The following is an 18,081-nucleotide window of genomic DNA, read 5'->3' as shown; positions in this document are numbered from 1 at the left end:
AACTGTCTTAAAAGCTACCCTCCACTACCTAGTAACTCTGATCCTTTATAGGTGCAAGTGAGTTTTTGAGCACCCTGAATTGTTGAGATTCCATCTAGGGGTACAAGGACTATTTCTAACTTCAATCCAGAATTGTTTAGAGGATGTGCCACAACTTTCTCTACACTAGAGAAGGTTTAACCACCGTCCTTTTTATAAGGAGGCATGACATTACACGAACGTTGTTTTTTGCTCCTTTGTTTTGTAGTTGTAGGATTTAGGGCTGTCTACACACAAACTTGCAACAAAATAACAAAAGATGTAAATTAAATCCAATTTAGTTATGTCGGTCCAACTTTGTACGTATACACATCCTACAACCCACTGCCTGAGGGGTGTTGGAGATATAAAGTGCATGTAATCTAAGAGAATTATCAGACATTTTATGTAGTTCATTCAAAAGGTAAAAAATGTGGATTTTACTAGGGAACAAACTTTCCATCTTTATAAGAACATTCACAGATTTAGTAACTTTTTCACATTCAACACTTAAAATGTTTTATTAGAACAAGATGCACCAAGCTGTAATTAAAAAGGAAGTACCCTGTGCTGAGGAGCAAGTAGGGTGACATCAAAGAGAGAAGTATGCTAAGCAGTCGCTGGAAGAAAAACGTGGGACTCAGTAATGGCACAAACAAGGATGAGGCTGTAACAAACAAACAGAGAACCATATGTCATTAACACAAGAATAAGAGATGTATTATCCTATTTACACTACAAAGACAAAAACGTCACACCTTTCAAATATTATGTATGGAGGTTCAAGCCAGATCATATTTGCCCTGGTTTGTTTTCTGGAGTTACTTTTGCTAAATAATTTAAGTAATTTATCATTTAAATTATTTAGTTTTTCTTAACATTTACTAAAGTAACTCTGTATTCTCTATCATATTAATTGTTGAAGATATTGTCAAATTTTGAAAATGCTATTGAAAACATTTTATATATGAAATAATATCAATTTTCAGTGTTGAATGAGCAAAAATTGGAATATTTAAAGAAGCTACTGGTGGCAATGTTAGGAGAGAGCAGGGGCACTGCAGGTCAGGACTGCAGTAAGGAAGTGAGCATGGCACCTGCCCTCATTTTGCCCCTCTCATGTGATTACTCCCATTCATGGTTTTACAATGTTAGGAGAGATTCCTTTCCCTACCATGGATGGTACTGAATGATTACTTGGCAGACTATGGTTTTTATCACATCTCTGAAGCATCAAATCAAGTATTATCATTGATGGTGTGACAATGAGAGTCCAGACACTCCCAAGGGGAGAACTGAAAAATTTAAACCCCAGAATAAGTAGTTACACCAACTGACTGAATACGGTATTATTGTATTATAAAACTATACCAAGTAAGGTCTTTTATGAAAAGCTTGTAATTCGCTGAAGTTAACCGTCATTATGAGATCCATATACAGGTTATGGTTATGAATATATGTGTATATATAGGTTTCAGAGTAACAGCCGTGTTAGTCTGTATTCGCAAAAAGAAAAGGAGTACTTGTGGCACCTTAGAGACTAACCAATTTATTTGAGCATGAGCTTTCGTAAAGCTCATGCTCAAATAAATTGGTTAGTCTCTAAGGTGCCACAAGTACTCCTTTTCTTTTTGTATATATATAGAAAATTGTAATTGTGGTGCAACTTCAGCATATGTTGACTGAGACAATTGCTAGGCGCTTGAATCCAGTCTTTTCTGGTTGGGGAGGTAGTTCTTCACTGCCTACCTCCCCAACCAGAAGAGACTGGATTCAAGTGCCCATCCATTGTCCAGCCAAAAAAAAGCAAAACAAATAGGAACAGCTTGAATCTATGCTGACAGGAGGGCGCCTCCCATTGGCTTACGTAATACACCTCCCTGAGAGGCGGCAGCTAGGTCAATGAAATAATTCTTCCATCAACGTAGTGTTGCCTACAGAGGGACTGAGGTCAGTTTAACTATGCTGCTCAGAGATGTGGATTATTCACAATATTATGTTTCTGCTGAAATAGTCAACACATCTGTAGTACAGGATATGGAAGAATTTTTGTACAACTAGCTTTACTTTTGTCATATAGCCACCCACTCCACAATCATCATCCTCTAGGCACATGAGCAGAAGCAATTTCTAGCATGTCTTACCTTGTAATTCTAATCATCTACCCTCCTCTACCCAACTCGCTTCCAAATTAAAAATATTGTTCTCTCACTTGCTACTGTGGGTAAAATTCACACACAAAAGGGAAAACTAGCTAAGACTCCAGTCCTGCACTGAGATTGGTGCAGGTGGACCCCAATGACTTCAAAGGTTTTCTTCACTGGTGGTGATTTGCCCACACAAAACTCACAACAGAATTGGGGCCTAATTTACAATACAAGATAAACAGGAGAAAGGATGATAGTATTGTAAAATGCTCAAAAGAAAACTGAAAAGAATGAGAAAAGCATGTTTTCCCTAATAATGTTCAGTTGTACTAATCTTAGGTATTACTGTAGACTATTAGGTACATAATGTTCAGACAGAAGCATGATTGTTAAAATTGAAAGTGTCTCTTTAAGATATAGCAATTCCACCAGTATAAAAATGCATACAGCATGTAAAACATCAAATAACCAGATAACAAAGGTCAAAACACTAGTCATAAACAAAGGTTACATTTTTGGTTTTGAGTTTTAGCAGAAAATTGATATCAAGCCTTAAATGGGATATATTTACTTCTGAAACAAATCCCTACATTCCTAGATTACTATAGTCATGGATAAAGATAATTTTTGAGTCAGCCTCTACAGAACATCTACAAATGCCTAAAATCCATTGGGAGATTACTACAGAGATTACTTTTATAACAGAAAGACTGATGGTTTCATGTTACTATATTTCACAGTATCAATAAGTACAACTGCTTACGGTAATCATAGGTTCTTAATGTTAGGATCATATGAAAATCCACAGAGTTCTATGCTGTTTGCTCCTTTAATAATGATATTAAGGCTTTAACAGATGTTTAACATATACTACTATCAGACCACAAATATTTTCTGAGGCAGTTTTGAACAGTTCTACCACACACTCACGGATGCACCTAATTGTCTTTGCTGTTATGTTTCAGTAAAAATTGAAACCACAGCTGATGCAAATAATTTTCCTGAAACGACATTGTACCACTTTGCTTTATTAACTGTTTTGCATGTATACTGTCTTAGATTGCTTTTCCCTGGCTACAAGTATAAAAAAAAAAAAATCTGTGTAATTAATTTTTAAAAAAGGCATACAGAGCTCTGCAAAACTTTCATAAAATAAAAATTACTTATAACTCAAGGTTTTCCACATTTCATTATGAACTTAAACATGAGCCATTTTTGTAGAACATTTTATTGTTTCATATTTCCCAGAGAAAATGTAACCAATTTTTAAAATAAAAACAGGCCTAGATTTTGAGCAAGAATTACTTTTGAGCTACATAAATTTAAAGTATGGTGTTGTCAAAATTAGTTATAAAACAAAATTTAAAAAACTGTGCAAAATTACATGAAAAAAGTTAGTGCAAAGATCATGGGAAAAAAATCTCTTCTCCTTTTCCTGAAAGTTATCTGTAAACTGGATCTGGATAGAAGGTCTCCTTACCTAGTGTTGTCCAACTAATGATTTGATTAATTACAGGCAGTCCCTGCTTATGATGAAGACTGTTGTGGGTACTGTTCACAACATATGTTGAAAGTGCTATGTTCAGCATCTAAAAGGAAAAAAAAATTCAGACTAATAAAAACAGACAGTTAATCTGGTGGGTTCTCCTAAACTAAATGAAGACTATGTAAACTGTTGTTTCACACTTGCATAACTGCCTCGCCTAGATCAAACCGAATCATTATAAGAAAAGGGAGGAGGGCGCGTATGAGAGCAAGATAGATTTAAATATGAAATATTAAAATAAAGATTTATAACAGAGGTACCTTTTGTGTTCTTATCTTTATAGATCCGAGAAGTACTTACAGTGGATCATCAAGCAAGAGTATTTAGCACATTGTTTTATACTCAGTTCTAATGAGTCCTTAACGTTTGTCCTTACCTCTGCCCTATAAATCTTGGGCTTTCATTCTAATTACAAAAAAAATGGCTCTACTTATCTCTTGCATTCAAAGTCTACTAAGCCATCAGTTTCCCCTGTTGACATTTAGTTTTAGTTGGGTGTATATAAAAAGCTATAAAAGTGGATGGAGGAGTCCTGCCGTGCTGAAGGTGGGATTCATTTTTAATCTACTCCCCCCCCAAGCACCACCAGCAAACATCAGGATGGGAAATGCAAAGAGAGAAGGAACTACTAGGATACAAGAGGTTAATTTCTTGAACTGTCTATTCTTTAAAGATTGGTGTCCTTTGATTTGCTGTCAGATAGCTATAAAATAACACAAGAAAACTCCTCTATGACCTAACTAAAGATGGCTGTGTTACTTTGGAGCAAGACAACAATGAACCAAAGAAATCATTCCAACTAGAATTTCATTTATTATTATATAGTAGCAATATTGTGGTAGTGCTAAAAGGCAAAATCAGGTTCAGCAACACAGTGCTAGGCGTTTTACAAACAATATGAGATTTAAATGATATTAAGACAAGTGAAAGAGAGACAGGTGACCAGACAGCAAGTGTGAAAAATCGGGACCGGGGGGGGGGGGGGGGGTGGAAGGTAAAAGGAGGTATAAGAAATATAAGGAGGTATAAGAAAAAACCAAAAATCAGGATTGTCCCTATAAAATTGGGACATCTGGTCACCCTAAAGAGAGATGCAAAAAGAAAAGGAGTACTTGTGGCACCTTAGAGACTAACCAATTTATTTGAGCATGAGCTTTCGTGAGCCACAGCTCACTTCATCAGATGTGTACCGTGGAAACTGCAGCAGACTTTATATACACACAGAGAATATGAAACAATACCTCCTCCCACCCCACTGTCCTGCTGGTAATAGCTGCTAATTATTAGGCCACAGTATTGCTTATTGTTCCTTGCCGTATGTACTCTTTGAATATCTGCCATTCACAAGCCATACACAGTGACATCTAGTGGTAATTGCAAAAATTTCATGCTTCATAATAGGGAATTTTTATGCCCTGATTTTCATAAGTGCAGAACATCTGCAGGACCTATTTACTTTCATCATGTTTAAATCAGGCCATAAGAGTATACAAGAGATATTTCTGCATACATCTGTACCGGCTAGTAATAAGTGGTAGACCTCAAAAGGCTCAGAGGATCATCTCAGTCAAGCATCCATACATTGGAAAACATTTGCAGGATTTAGAGCAGCTTGATAACCTCCCTTCCCTTTAATATTCTTCTTGGAAAATAATTTTGTGCCCTAGGGATCTGGCTGCCTTTCAGCTATGCCCTACTCACTGGTGAAATCAAATCATACCCACTAAGGGATAATCCCCAGAGAGTACACTTCACACCTCTGTAGTGACCTGAGCAAGTGAGTAAACCTGCCAAAATGGTGTCAAAGTGGCATCAAAGCTTCTGGGAATACCTAATTCTGGAGACATAAAAGAGTTCAGGCTCGTTGCAGTTTTCATTAAAAAAAAAAAAAAAGTTTCCAGCACTTGTGAAGACAACTTTGAAAATGTAAACCCAGAGCTAGAGTTGAAAAGCTTGTCCTTGATTATTCCTAAAGCTCACAGGTTATTCATGATCCCAGCCCCTACAGCTGCTCAGGGCTGGCCTTTGGGGTCTGTGAAAAACACAGCCACGATCTCAGCTTCTGAGAGGATACCAGACCAATTCAGGGGTAAAGAAGTTAGTACCTGAGCTACTACTATTGGTGCCCCTCCCAGTCAGCAACTGAGGCAGTTTGTCTGCTAAGCAACCAACATGATGTATAGCCACAAGGAAAGAGAATGGTGCAAAAGAGAGCATGGAGTAAGCCTAAGACTGGTAGCTAAGAATTCCTGTGTTCTAAGCCAGCATTGACAATGACTTCTATTGTGGCCTTAATCAAGTCACAGTCTTCGTTAATTTCCCCATCTGTAAAATGATATTAATAGTTTACCCTTTTCACAGGGAATGTGATACCTTCACATCCACATGAAAATCAGGTCTCTTAGGAGCCATAACTGAGCCCCATGTTAGTAACAAATGGACAAAACAGCTTCCTGTACTACACTGGCTTCTGTATACAAATCTGCTGTGACACCTCTGTGATTAATTTAAACTAATGTGCACTCCAGTTAGAGAATTTTAAGAGATTCAGTAAACACTGTATAGTTGGCAAACAATAAGCATCCCACATTTTTTCCCATTCCTGAAGTCTTATGATTATCGATTTTTTAAACACAAAATCGAATTAAAAAAAGACAATAATCTCTATATTGAACAAAGTGCAACTAAAAATGAAATTTATGGTCTAACACCATCAACAGCAAACCCTTGTTTGCAGTTTTTATCCTTATAGGGAGTAATTAGTACTTTATAGCTCAAATGAACAGTGAATTGTGTAAGCCGGAGAATTAGGTCTAAAACTGAAGTCAATCCAGGAATAGGGCTCAGGAGTCGAACAAAGGGTCTATCTTTGAGAATTATCCTGCTGCCAGAAGGGAAGGAGTGGGCTGACAGCAAGGATGCTGCTGGATATAAATACATGCTGTCACTGTTTTTACCTACCCTGAGACTCCTGCTGCCAGATTGCAGAAAAGCTGATAGCAGCTTCCCCCAGTGAACCTATTGACATAGGTGGCACCAAGCCTCCACATGGATCTTTCTGCCACCCCACCACTCCAAAGATCCTAGCTGACAAAAGGTCGAGCAGTTCACCAGTAGACTCCTTATCCCTCAAAAATCCATGCTGTTTGCAGGCATGGAAGGCTACAAGTGCCTAAGCTCACAGCACCTCAAAAATCTAAATGGTAAGGGAAGAAATGTGCCATAAGACAAAGCCAGACTGCAGGGTCCTATATCAAAGTGCCAACCTAAACAGAGGAAGGGAAATGGTCACAGTGGCAGCATCTGCAGTAAACAGTGGACTAAGAAGATAGGATGTACTGGAATGGGAAACGAGTGGGAAGATATTCGAATCTCCAGTCCCCCACCTTAATAAAGAAGGCTGATCCCCTAAGATTTCTTCAGTCTGCGCACTCTCTACCCAAATGCCATAATTCATGAAAGTATACAAGAATCATGAAGTTCCAAAACTCATCCACTAAGGCTGGGTATCCTTCTGACAAAGAAAGGGCAACTAACCGGATATAATAAGCCTTGATCCTCTCCAGATATGTTACCTCAGCTTTCAAGATGCTAGTCCTGATCCACTTGGGCAAGTCAGTTCTATGACATACTGTAATGATTGGTTCCTATGTAGAAAAGCTTTAAAGGTCCTACAGAAGTATAAATTATGCTCAATCTTTCATTTGGGTTATGGCACACACTGGGAGGGAAGACATCCTCATTCAGATGAAATTTCAAAACAACCTGCAGCAGTAAGCTCAAGCAAATAAAAAGATCTGCCATGCCCTTGTGGAGAGCATTATAGGGTTCCTGGCATGAAAGAGCAGTTGTCTTAACCAAATGACAGGCAGAAGTAATCACCACAAGAAATTTTAAGTCAGTTGAAGTCAAAAGACTCAAAATGGGCTGCACATAGCCTCTAGCTCCTGTTCTTCCAGCAAAACTGTCACCTAAGAGAAAGAGGCAAAGGATGAGTGACAGGATTTAGGGCACCCAGACTAGGAAAACAGGAACAGGAGAGGAGAAGCCGTTGTCTCTGACAGATCCACCTGAACAGAAGCAGGAACGTGCTCCAAGAAGCTGGAAGCTACTATTGAGCTTGTGCAGTTTGGAGACGATATAGGAAGAGGTACTTTGGAGCCCAGAGTGACGGAGGTGTGTCTTCAAGATTCTGTGCAGAGGGGTGAACAGGTAAAGCTGTTTCTCATGTTCCAGGAACACTAGCAGTATTCTGAAATGCTTTTTCCTTTTGAGCGCCTACAGCTTCATAGCAACTAATACATTTTTAACAATGAAGAAAGATTTGTGAAAGTCTGTTCGAGGCCTCTGCAATTTACTTTTCCAAATCCAAATCTGAATTAATCTCTCCTTTCTCACACTCTGAGGAAGAATGAAGGAATGAGAACCATGGACTTGGTCCCTCCTGCCTTTGGAGAGAGACTGGGGAGATTTTGAAGTAAGATCTAATGGAGACTACTGATTAGTTATCAATGAAAGGAAGGAACCACTACTCAAGGGGCGACTTGGGGAGCTCCTGAAGGTCTTCACTGAACAACCAGACAAAAGTTGCTGATGCAATCAAGTGTTCTGGGAGTGAGTAGAATTTCCTGAATTCTCTTATCTGGCTCACACGTGGTCTAGCGTTTTCTTTCCCTTCTAACTCCAGGTCCGCTTGTATACAGGATCCTCCACTAGCCCAAATGAACTACCCTATAAGGCGGCATTTCCAGTGACTGGGGTATTACAGCACTTGTTTTGAGACATGCCACTGAGCGATTCACTGCCTGCCAAATGACAGTTATGAGAATTTTAAATGTTTAAATGTGGAACTACAAAAAGTAGCCCTAGAAATTCACACACTTCTTATCATGGCATTGAGCCAAAGAGGCAAAAAATGTTACCTTTGTACACATAAGCACCACATATTTTAAAGAGGCATTTTAGGCACCTGATTTTTTGGTGTTTTTTAATCTGTACTGTTCAGTCTTCAAGCTTAACTCCATGATGTACTGAACGCATTGTTTAAGTCAGTAAGAAATTTCAACAACTTAAAATCATTCATAAGGCTTAAAAAAAACTATTAGAACTTAAGTCGGGGGTGGGGTGGGGGACAAATGCTGTAATAGGTTTAAAATGAAGACAACAGATGCGCAAAATTTCAAAATCCTTCCTGTAATTTATAATTAACATATATTGTGAAAGAAATACCCACCAATTTCAGAAAGCCATAGGTAATTCTCAACTTTGCCATGATAAAAGAAATGGTTTTAACCAGCAGAAAAGAACTAGATTACAAATTCATGCTATTCTTCAAGTTCAAGTCAGAAATCAAAAAGATAAACCCGTAGGACCATACTGTGTCCTTGGATCAGCGAATGGAGTTTACACAAAGGTCACTGGAAGTTACACATGTGGATTGAGGGTAAGACATTGACCTTGAAGAGGAAGGCATATAAACGTGTGCATGTGTGTATGTGTGTACGTATCAATACACATATACAGAGAATGAGTATCTGATACTGCAAACATTACCATATTTAAAAGTACTTACTACCATAAATAAAAAAGTAGTCAATTGGATAACTCCTGATAATAAACAGAACCTCTTGATGCAGTTTGCAGAACTGGGTCCTTAGACAGTACATACAAATATACATATAAAAATTATTTTGCAACATTCAAATGTATTGTACATACAAATATACATATAAAAATTATTTTGCAACATTCAAATGTATTGAAAATTAGCAACTGACCTGAAAAAGGAGTATTGTCAGATCTTTCTTAGGCACATATTTATTTCTGCTTTTACAAAGAGATGCCAGGGAGAAGGAAGAGATCAGGAGAATCACCAAACCTGCTACTGTTCTGTTAAATGAACAAACCAAACAATTATTAAAATGTCCCTCTTTATAAAATTCTCATAAGAATGATTTTCCCATAGGATTTTTCTCACAGGAATGAAACTAGTCATGTTACAAAATTACAGCTAGAAACATTCAGAAAGCATCTACAACCCATCTTTGGGAAACCAGAGCTAAGGGGTTAAAATTAATGATGTGACAGATGTTTTTTGAAGGCTTGTCATCCATAAACATTCACTGTGGCCTTCTTTTTTCTCTATCCCAGGTCTTTGTTTTGTTTATGTGTCTTGTTCATCATTCTTCGCTTTCTTTGAACTACTTTCTTTGCAAGTCTAGGAGTTGAATTACAAAGATCTGTGATTTAAAGTAATTTGCTTCAAGGTTTTTTGGGTCACATTAAGAAATTGCATTTAAATGATAATATAAATTAGTGGTAATACAACAGTCTGATTCTGATAGAAAGAATGTCACTATTTTCTTTTCTTAAAAGATGGTTTCAACTCACTTGAATAGAATAATCTAAGTTTTGTTTTATTTTACTGTTATAAAAATGAATGAAAATTAAAAGAGCTTGACTGACAACAGTGACAACTGAAGTTCTCCATTTAGTCATAAATGTAGTTAAGTTTAACATCCTTGTAAGGGGCAAAATACCAAAGAAACCCACCACAGTAGTATTTAACTTCCAAAAGGGGAATGATGAAAAAATGAGGGGGCTAGTTAAATAGAAATTAAAAGGAACAGTCTCAAGAGTGAAATGCCTGCAAGTTGAATGGAAACTTTTAAAAATCATCATAATAAAGGCTCAAACTATATGTACATCCCAAATGAAAAAAAAACAACAACAGTAAGAGGACTAAAAAACCCATCACCATGGATAAACAAATACCACCACAGCTAAACAACAGAGTAAAAGAGGCAGTCAGAGGCAAAAAAAGACATCCTTTAAAAATTGGAAGTCGAATCCTACTGAAGAAAATAGAAAGGAGCATGAACACTGGCAAGTCAAATGTAAAAGTATATTTAGTCAGGCCAAAAAAAAAAAAGAATTTGAAGAGCAACAAGAAAAAGACACAAAATCTAACAGCAAAATTTTAAGTACATCAGAAGTAGGAAGCCTGCCAAACAATCAGTGGGGCCACTGGACGATCAAGGTGCTACAGGAGTACTCAATGAGGACCAGGCCATTGTGGAGAAGCTAAATGAAGTCTTTGCATTGGTGTTCACAGCAGAGGATGTGAGGAAGTTTCCCACACCTGAGCCATTCGTTTTAGGTGGCAAATCTGAGGAACTGTCCCAGATTGAGGTGTAAATAGAGGAGGTTTTGGAACACAGTGATAAATTAAACAGTAGTAAATCACCAGGAAACACCCAAGAGTTCTGAAGGAATCAGTTAGGAAACAGCAGAACTTACAACTGTAGTATATAACCTATTGCTTAAGTCAGCTTAAGTCAGACTGGTGGATGGCTAATGTGACACCAATATTTAAAAAAGGCTCCAGGGATGATCCTGGAAATTACAGGCCAGTAAGACTAACTTCAGTAACAGGCAAATTGGTTGAAACTATAGTAAAGAATAGAATTATCAGACACATAGATGAACAGGATAGAAAACCGCTTTTGTAAGTGGAAATCATGCCTCACCAATCTACTAGAATTCTTTGAAGGAGGGGGTCAACAAATGTGTCGAAGGGTGATTCAGTAGGTAGAGTGTACTTGGACTTTCAGAAAGCCTTTGACAAGGTCCCCAGCAAAGGCAAAGTAAGCAATTATGGGATAAGGGGGATGGGGCCACAGAACTGCCATCATGTAATGACTTTCAGGTACTGATAATAAACAATATTGAAATTACACAAGGGCTACCTAGTTTGAGTTTTCAAATTACTGAAGGAAACTTGATCTTGGATTTAGGGCTGCAGTGATCCTAGCCTTAGAACACGTGCATTTTGCTCACAGAAGTGGATCTCACCGAAGCTCTGGTTTATTTATCTTTGTAGTTTCTCTTCCATTCCTTCCCTTAGCTTCATGTGCTCCCAGATGCCACATATATTTTCAAAATCCAAAAAACCCAAGACAACATTTAGACAAGCACAAAACATTTCAGAGCTGTAAAGAAGAACTGGAGGAGGGGGACCAAAAGGGTACCCAGCAAGTGCCAGTTGCATTAGGGATCACTTGCAATGAAAAAGCAGGGAGAGAAGAAAACCGGAGTGACTGGAGGAGCAGAGTAGTGGATACAATCCAATGTGCATTTAAAAAAAAAAAAAGAATGAACTGGACTGGAGGAAATGTATGCTTACATATGCAGCCAAAAGATGCTAATAAGGAGTGAAAAATCGTCATAGATATTCCTAAAATGCCTACCACAATGCCAAAAGTTGAGTGGGTGGGCAGTAGATGGGGGAGGGTTGGATCAAAAATCTGGTAGGATGGACTAAAACTGAATGAGCAGTGTTGGAATTACGTTTGGGAAAAGCATCAATACCTCTGAAAATATTTAGGATCATAGCTCTTCCCCCACCTTCCAAACATCATGCTGCTTATCCAGGTATCAGAGCTCTAACAGCATCTCTTACTCAAGCACAGTGACATCATGCTAAGATGACTCCACTAGGCACAATGTGTCGAGCAGGGAAAGAAGTGTTGTGTCAAGTTCAAATCAAGCATTTTCTTTCTCTGCATTAAGTTCTATACTACATCTAACCAAACCAAGCTGGGCCAATCAGTGGGACTGGCAAGTAGACTGGTGAGAGGAGATGCCTGCAAGATTAAGTGGTAGTTGGCAATGAGAATGGAGTGGATGATGGAGACAGAAGTGCACAAGAAAAAACTGCCAATGGCACAGTGTGGGAAGAGACAAAGGAAAGAAGAGGAGGAAACGAACAATATGGGAAGGAGAAGCCAAAGAGAGAATCAAGGAGGAAAGGAAATAGGAAAACAACAAAGAAAAGCTAGATACACAGACTAAAAGAGAAAAAAAAAATCCATCCCATTAATGTCAGTACTTCATTAGCTACAGACTTTTATTCAATGACAAATTACTTAAAATTAGATATGGGAATTAAAAAAGATAATGTCAAAACAAATTGGTTTTGGATAAATGCTTTTTCAAGTTTGTCAATGCTATTTACCATGTTTGCACCCAAATGAATATCCTCCTTTAATTAATTCCTGTATTTTCACATACTAGTTGCACTTTTTATTAAGTGAGAAAAGCTTCTCTCTACATGAAATTACAGAACACTGCTAAGCAAATGGATGTATCTTTCTTTGAAGTAATGCAGGAAAATTAAAAGTCTATTCTCATTCACATTAATGAATAACTAAGGCATCTATGATCACATTGTTTAAATTCAACAGCTGCCTCAGCTGGTTTTCAATAATACAGTGGTTCACCTATGACAAAACTCAGCCTAAATTTGTGAATATTAAATGGAAAAATAAAGAGCTGTAATCAAAAAAATGTTCTTACACCAGAGAAATATTAGGCTCTCTTCCTACAACAGGCATCAAGGGAAACATTGCCAAGAGTAAACATAATAGAGTCCAGCTCAATGTTGTTACCTAAAACAAACAAACAAACAAACAACAGCATCTTTAGAAATCATGCCTGCAGACAAAATTGACTATACAAAGAAAACATTTCTGTATTTGCTATACTGAGCTAATAATATATCATTTGACCCTGATTCAGGGAAGCATTTAAATAATTTCTAAAGTCCTATTGAAATCAAGAGGAAAATAAAGTAAAAGTGTGTTTAAGTGCTTTCTTGAATTGGGGCCTTTGAATGCATCCGATGAAGTGAGCTGTAGCTCACGAAAGCTTATGCTCAGATAAATTGGTTAGTCTCTAAGGTGCCACAAGTACTCCTTTTCTTTTTGAGCACAACTTGTTACTCAGAAAACTGGGTTTATCTATAACTTTATGGAAATGAGTGAAACGCAAGATGAGATCCCAATAAAACTAATATGATCACAGATGTTCTACACAGGTTTGGCGTCCCACACCAATGGGGGCTGCGGGAAGCGGTGCAGGCCTGGCCGCCACGTCCTGCAGCCCCCATTGGCCTGGAGCGGCAAACCATGGCCAGTGGGAGCTGCAATCGGCTGAACTTGCAGACGCTGCAGGTAAACAAACCATCCCAGCCCGCCAGCGGCTTTCCCTAACGTGCCAAAGGTTGCCGATCGCTGTTCTACACTATAACTACTCAGAAGAACAAGTAATCATTAATTGTCCTAAATACAATTAAAAATTATGAACAGTCAAATAGAAAGCTGCCACCTGGACAGTTTTATAATGCAGAGCAAGACTCAGGAATCTCTCTAATTTGAATACAAGAGAAAACAAGGATTTTTCAGGTTGTCATAATACATTTTAAAATTTAAAATTTGCAGTGTTTCTTGGATTAAAAAGGTTTCTGAATAAAGTAACAGTGATGGCGGACATCGAAAGCTGCAGCTTTCCCATGCATTCAAGTGGAAACTGTGCCACCTGACTCCCACCCTACAGCACCAGACTAGAGTTTTTGCTGGGAAACGTTAGCACAATGGCAGCTTCAGAGGTGAGACGAGGCACACTGTTTGGTTACCGAGATAGTGAAACAGCAACAGATTATTATAATAGCTATTTTAAACATTAATTTTCAAGAAATATTTGTATTTATTAAATAGCTACATGCCTACAGTATTGTGGCTAATCATTGTAAGCTTCCTCTAAAGACCTCAATGTTTATAAAACTGTTACATTTTAGTAAAATATCTGTGCATGTTTCGTGACTATTTTCGTGGGATTTTATCCCAAGCACTTATAATTATTACATCATAGAATACAACAACTGAACACTGGTAACACTGAAGCTAGCCTGAAAACAGGATGGCAGCATGCCACAGCTAACTGGGACACTAGACTTCAGCAGAAAACTTGGATTTCCCAACCAATTTGTTGGCCCATTACGGTAACTACCAAAAGCAGTGCAGATACACTACAGTCAAGATAAGCTTTCAGTCAAGTGTCATGGCAGCACTGGTCGGTCAGCACCCTTACTGCTTGGCCTATAAAACTGTAACATCAATAGATCTGGGAAACGTGGCATTATCTTGCCCTGCTTGATGTCAGCCATTATAGTGATAACAGGAAGTGCATTACAGGAACAAGAATTAGGAGACCACAGTCCAAAAGAGGAGACCAACCATTTACTAAAAGGTAACCAACTACCAATCAATTTAATGCCTTTTGGCAAAGCATTACTGTACCTTTGCTTGAGCCCACAGTCGTGTGATCAATGGCCAGCCAGCAAAGGCAATGAGACCAACAGTAAGTGTAGAGCGGTAGAAAAAGCTGAAAACCTAGTAAAAAATTTCAATAAGAAAATGAAAAACAAAACTCTAATAAAAGCAAAATTTCCTCAAGCAAATAAAAAGCTAGCAATGAGGTCCTTTATAAATACATAGTAATTAAGTACTTACTAATATTTCAATTCCCAGAGCACCAGCTCCTAAGAATCCAATAGACTGACCCAGAGGAAATACCAAGAGCAATGACACAAGGTCTTGAATAACTCTGAATCTGTTTAGGAAGATAGCACAGGATAATCATTATCTTTAGTTAAACAAATTAGACAGGATCACTGCCATAAATTAGGAGTTTTAAGAGTGTAAGTGCTCAGAAGCAGCCCTCATTTTTTTAACTTTACACACCATTTTAAAACCATCAGAACTACCTTCATCTGTATAGACTACAGAGTTTAAGAATATTTACATTAAGTTCAGCATCCACTGAAACTGACAACAAAATTCAAGAGTGTTGACAAAAAAATATGCCTGGTTAGCTTTATTAGTGTCTAGTTAAACAGGTCATTACTAAAAGCCAACAAGAGCTTGTCCAGTTTTCTTTGAATAATACAAAAAGCCATTATGTCAGGCAGGTAACGGCAACCGCAAACTTACAAATATTTCCATAACCAAGAGCATTTTTTCAGCATAGGCCAGAACCATCAACCAATTTTGCAGAATTAGAGCCTGATTCTGAATGGTGCTGGTGTTCAGCACATTGGAGAATCGGACTTAGTTTGAAAATCACTGAAAATTTTTTTGTCCAACTTATGAAATCAGTTTCTACAAATTCCTCTCCAACACATCAGAAACTTGCTCCAGAGGCAATACTCTAGAGGCAGCTTCTCCCACACCCTGCAATGTTATTTTGTTTTTGAGAGTGTAAGACCATTTTTACTGGTCGAAAAAATTTCCAAGTAGAAGAGGTATCTACTAGAAGGGCCAAATATAGCTGTCAGTTTGGAAACCCCACTCCAACTGCTAGGGAGAGATAAACAAGAATGTCCTAGAATGTCCTGGAAAATGAATATTTCATAAAAGGAAGAAAAACATTTCTCAACGATTTTGCATAATTTGATTGTCAACAAAGGGAGGGGGCGTAGAAGAGGAGCGAGAGGAGTTTATGAAACAGCTTGATTCTTTACTTACTCTTTCACAACTGCATACCATACTGGTACCGGTAACAGACAATATATGTAATATGTCCATGGACAGGTTTGAATCAGCAGGAAAAAAGCTATTAATACTCCAGTAGCTGCAAAACCATACAAGAGGAGAACAGTAGATGCCTGAAATGCAAATGATTTCTATAAACATTCCTGAAAGAATACTCTAATATTTCAAACTCCAGAATACTATTTCCCAGTTATCTGATGCACAGTACATTAAATACTATTCCAAGAAAGCAGCTACACTAATGTACAAGGCAGCTCATCAGCTCAATGTATACTGTTTCCAGGCAGAAAAATATTTAGGAGTGGCATTTAGACATGTAGGGCTAAATTTTCAAGCAAAAGGACTTACAGTAAAGTGCGCGTGAAAAAAATGAGTGTGCACAAACTGGTACATACAACACTGATCTGTGCATGCACAACGTACTTAAATATCGAAGGGAGTTACAATTACTCAATATTTTGGAAAATAAGGACACTTCTATTTAGGTGTCTAAATATGCATTTAGAAAAATAAATTTTAGCACCCAAGTTTGCATAACAGTTACTATGTCCAAAGGTTTCAACGTAAAATTCCATGTGAACATTTGTTTCTTTTGTGTAAGAAATTAGTAGGAGAAAAAACTTCAGTTATCGAACTGGAATAAAATTCTTTAATTGCAATTGAAAAATCCAACACTCTTTTCAGGAACTATGAACTGATTCTCCACAGCCTTTTCTTATGTGAGTAAGGTTTTGCTGTGTAAGGCAGGTCTGCAAGAAGAGGCTTCAAGTTTGCATTTATTTGTTGAAATTAATTTATTTGATATTAATCCTCTTTTTTCTAAACCTTTTTGGATTTTGATGTTCATACAAGAAATCAAGGGACATGGCTATTTTTATTTGTATTGTGAAAGCTCCTAGAAGCCCTAGCCCCATTGCGCTAGCAACTGCAGAAACACATCACAAAAAAGATGAGCCCTGCCCCGAAGAGCTTAAAATCTAAGTATAAGACTATAGACAAGAGGTAGCTATAGGTAACTATTGTTTAAAAGCTTCTACACACAGCTAGCCCTGTTAATGATTTAAAAACAATTGGGCTTTGCCAAAGAATTTATAACCTAAAGAGAATATTCCTTTTAGTATGTAAGAGAGAATGCAGATTGTTCTATCGTGCTTATTTATTGCTGAATAAAGTGCCTGTACGAAAGAGGAATTTCAGAAAATATAAAACTCTGATGTACACTTAGAAATGGATGAAATTTTCTAAACCTGGTAGGTTACACTTAAAATAGCACTAGTGTACATCATCACTTCTATGTCTACAAAGAAGAACATTAAATAAGCATTTTCCTTTCTTGTCACAGCTTTTATTTACACTGATTCAGGAACCACTCAGTGTAGTCTGGGAACATTCTGATATTTGAAAGCTTAAAGTTTTATTAAATATTTTTGTTCTGAAGCCCATTACAACTTGACATAACATGCAAAAGCCTTAAGATCCAAGGGCAGTCTTTGGTACATTATATGCTGACAAAGCCTAAAAAAACCCCAATGACCCTATCTATTGTTTTTCTTCTATAAGTTGTGTCAACTTCTTTGAGGAGTAAAAATATATAGTGGAATATGCAAACGTATTAAACGTGTAGGGGAGAGGAGTCCAGGTAGCTAATGTAAAACATTCATTCCTCTTCTTTCCCCTGTAGTTGACATAAAACTGTCTCTCTCTAAGCTGATGGGAAGTATCAGATCTAAATGACTTTTAAAAATAGAATTTCTGGCATGCTATGTCATATTAAGTTTGGATAAGATATGTCACATGAAAACTGACCTAATGCAACTCATTCTATCACAAATGTAAAAATAGATCTTTTGGCTCCACTACTTGGTTCCAAATTGCAGGTGAAAGGAGATTTACATTTTCGGTGGATGTTTAAAAATAGGAAAAACTGATAAACCTATAATTCTTCCTAAATTAAATAACACATTGTTTTAAGGGGAAG

The 18,081-nt window shown here is 37.5% G+C and overlaps 1 protein-coding gene across 5 annotated transcripts in view; it reads right to left on the bottom strand.

Moving 5' to 3' along the window:
• The window catches only part of PIGN (phosphatidylinositol glycan anchor biosynthesis class N), a 140,678-nt gene that overhangs the window by 27,682 nt on the left and 94,915 nt on the right, over positions 1-18,081 (bottom strand). For all 5 annotated transcript variants that reach the window (XM_048839694.2, XM_048839690.2, XM_075125417.1 and 2 more), the window contains 7 exons: positions 16,077-16,216; positions 15,063-15,162; positions 14,850-14,942; positions 13,069-13,160; positions 9,489-9,600; positions 3,646-3,754; positions 583-685 (listed from right to left, as the gene is read on the bottom strand). In XM_048839694.2, the coding sequence (XP_048695651.1) occupies positions 583-685; positions 3,646-3,754; positions 9,489-9,600; positions 13,069-13,160; positions 14,850-14,942; positions 15,063-15,162; positions 16,077-16,216 (749 nt within the window). The remainder of the gene's footprint in view (positions 1-582; positions 686-3,645; positions 3,755-9,488; positions 9,601-13,068; positions 13,161-14,849; positions 14,943-15,062; positions 15,163-16,076; positions 16,217-18,081) is intronic.

The sequence above is a fragment of the Caretta caretta genome, chromosome 2, assembly GCF_965140235.1.
Source record: "Caretta caretta isolate rCarCar2 chromosome 2, rCarCar1.hap1, whole genome shotgun sequence".
Taxonomy (NCBI): domain Eukaryota; kingdom Metazoa; phylum Chordata; order Testudines; family Cheloniidae; genus Caretta; species Caretta caretta.
This window is presented reverse-complemented; position numbering and strand designations above follow the sequence as displayed.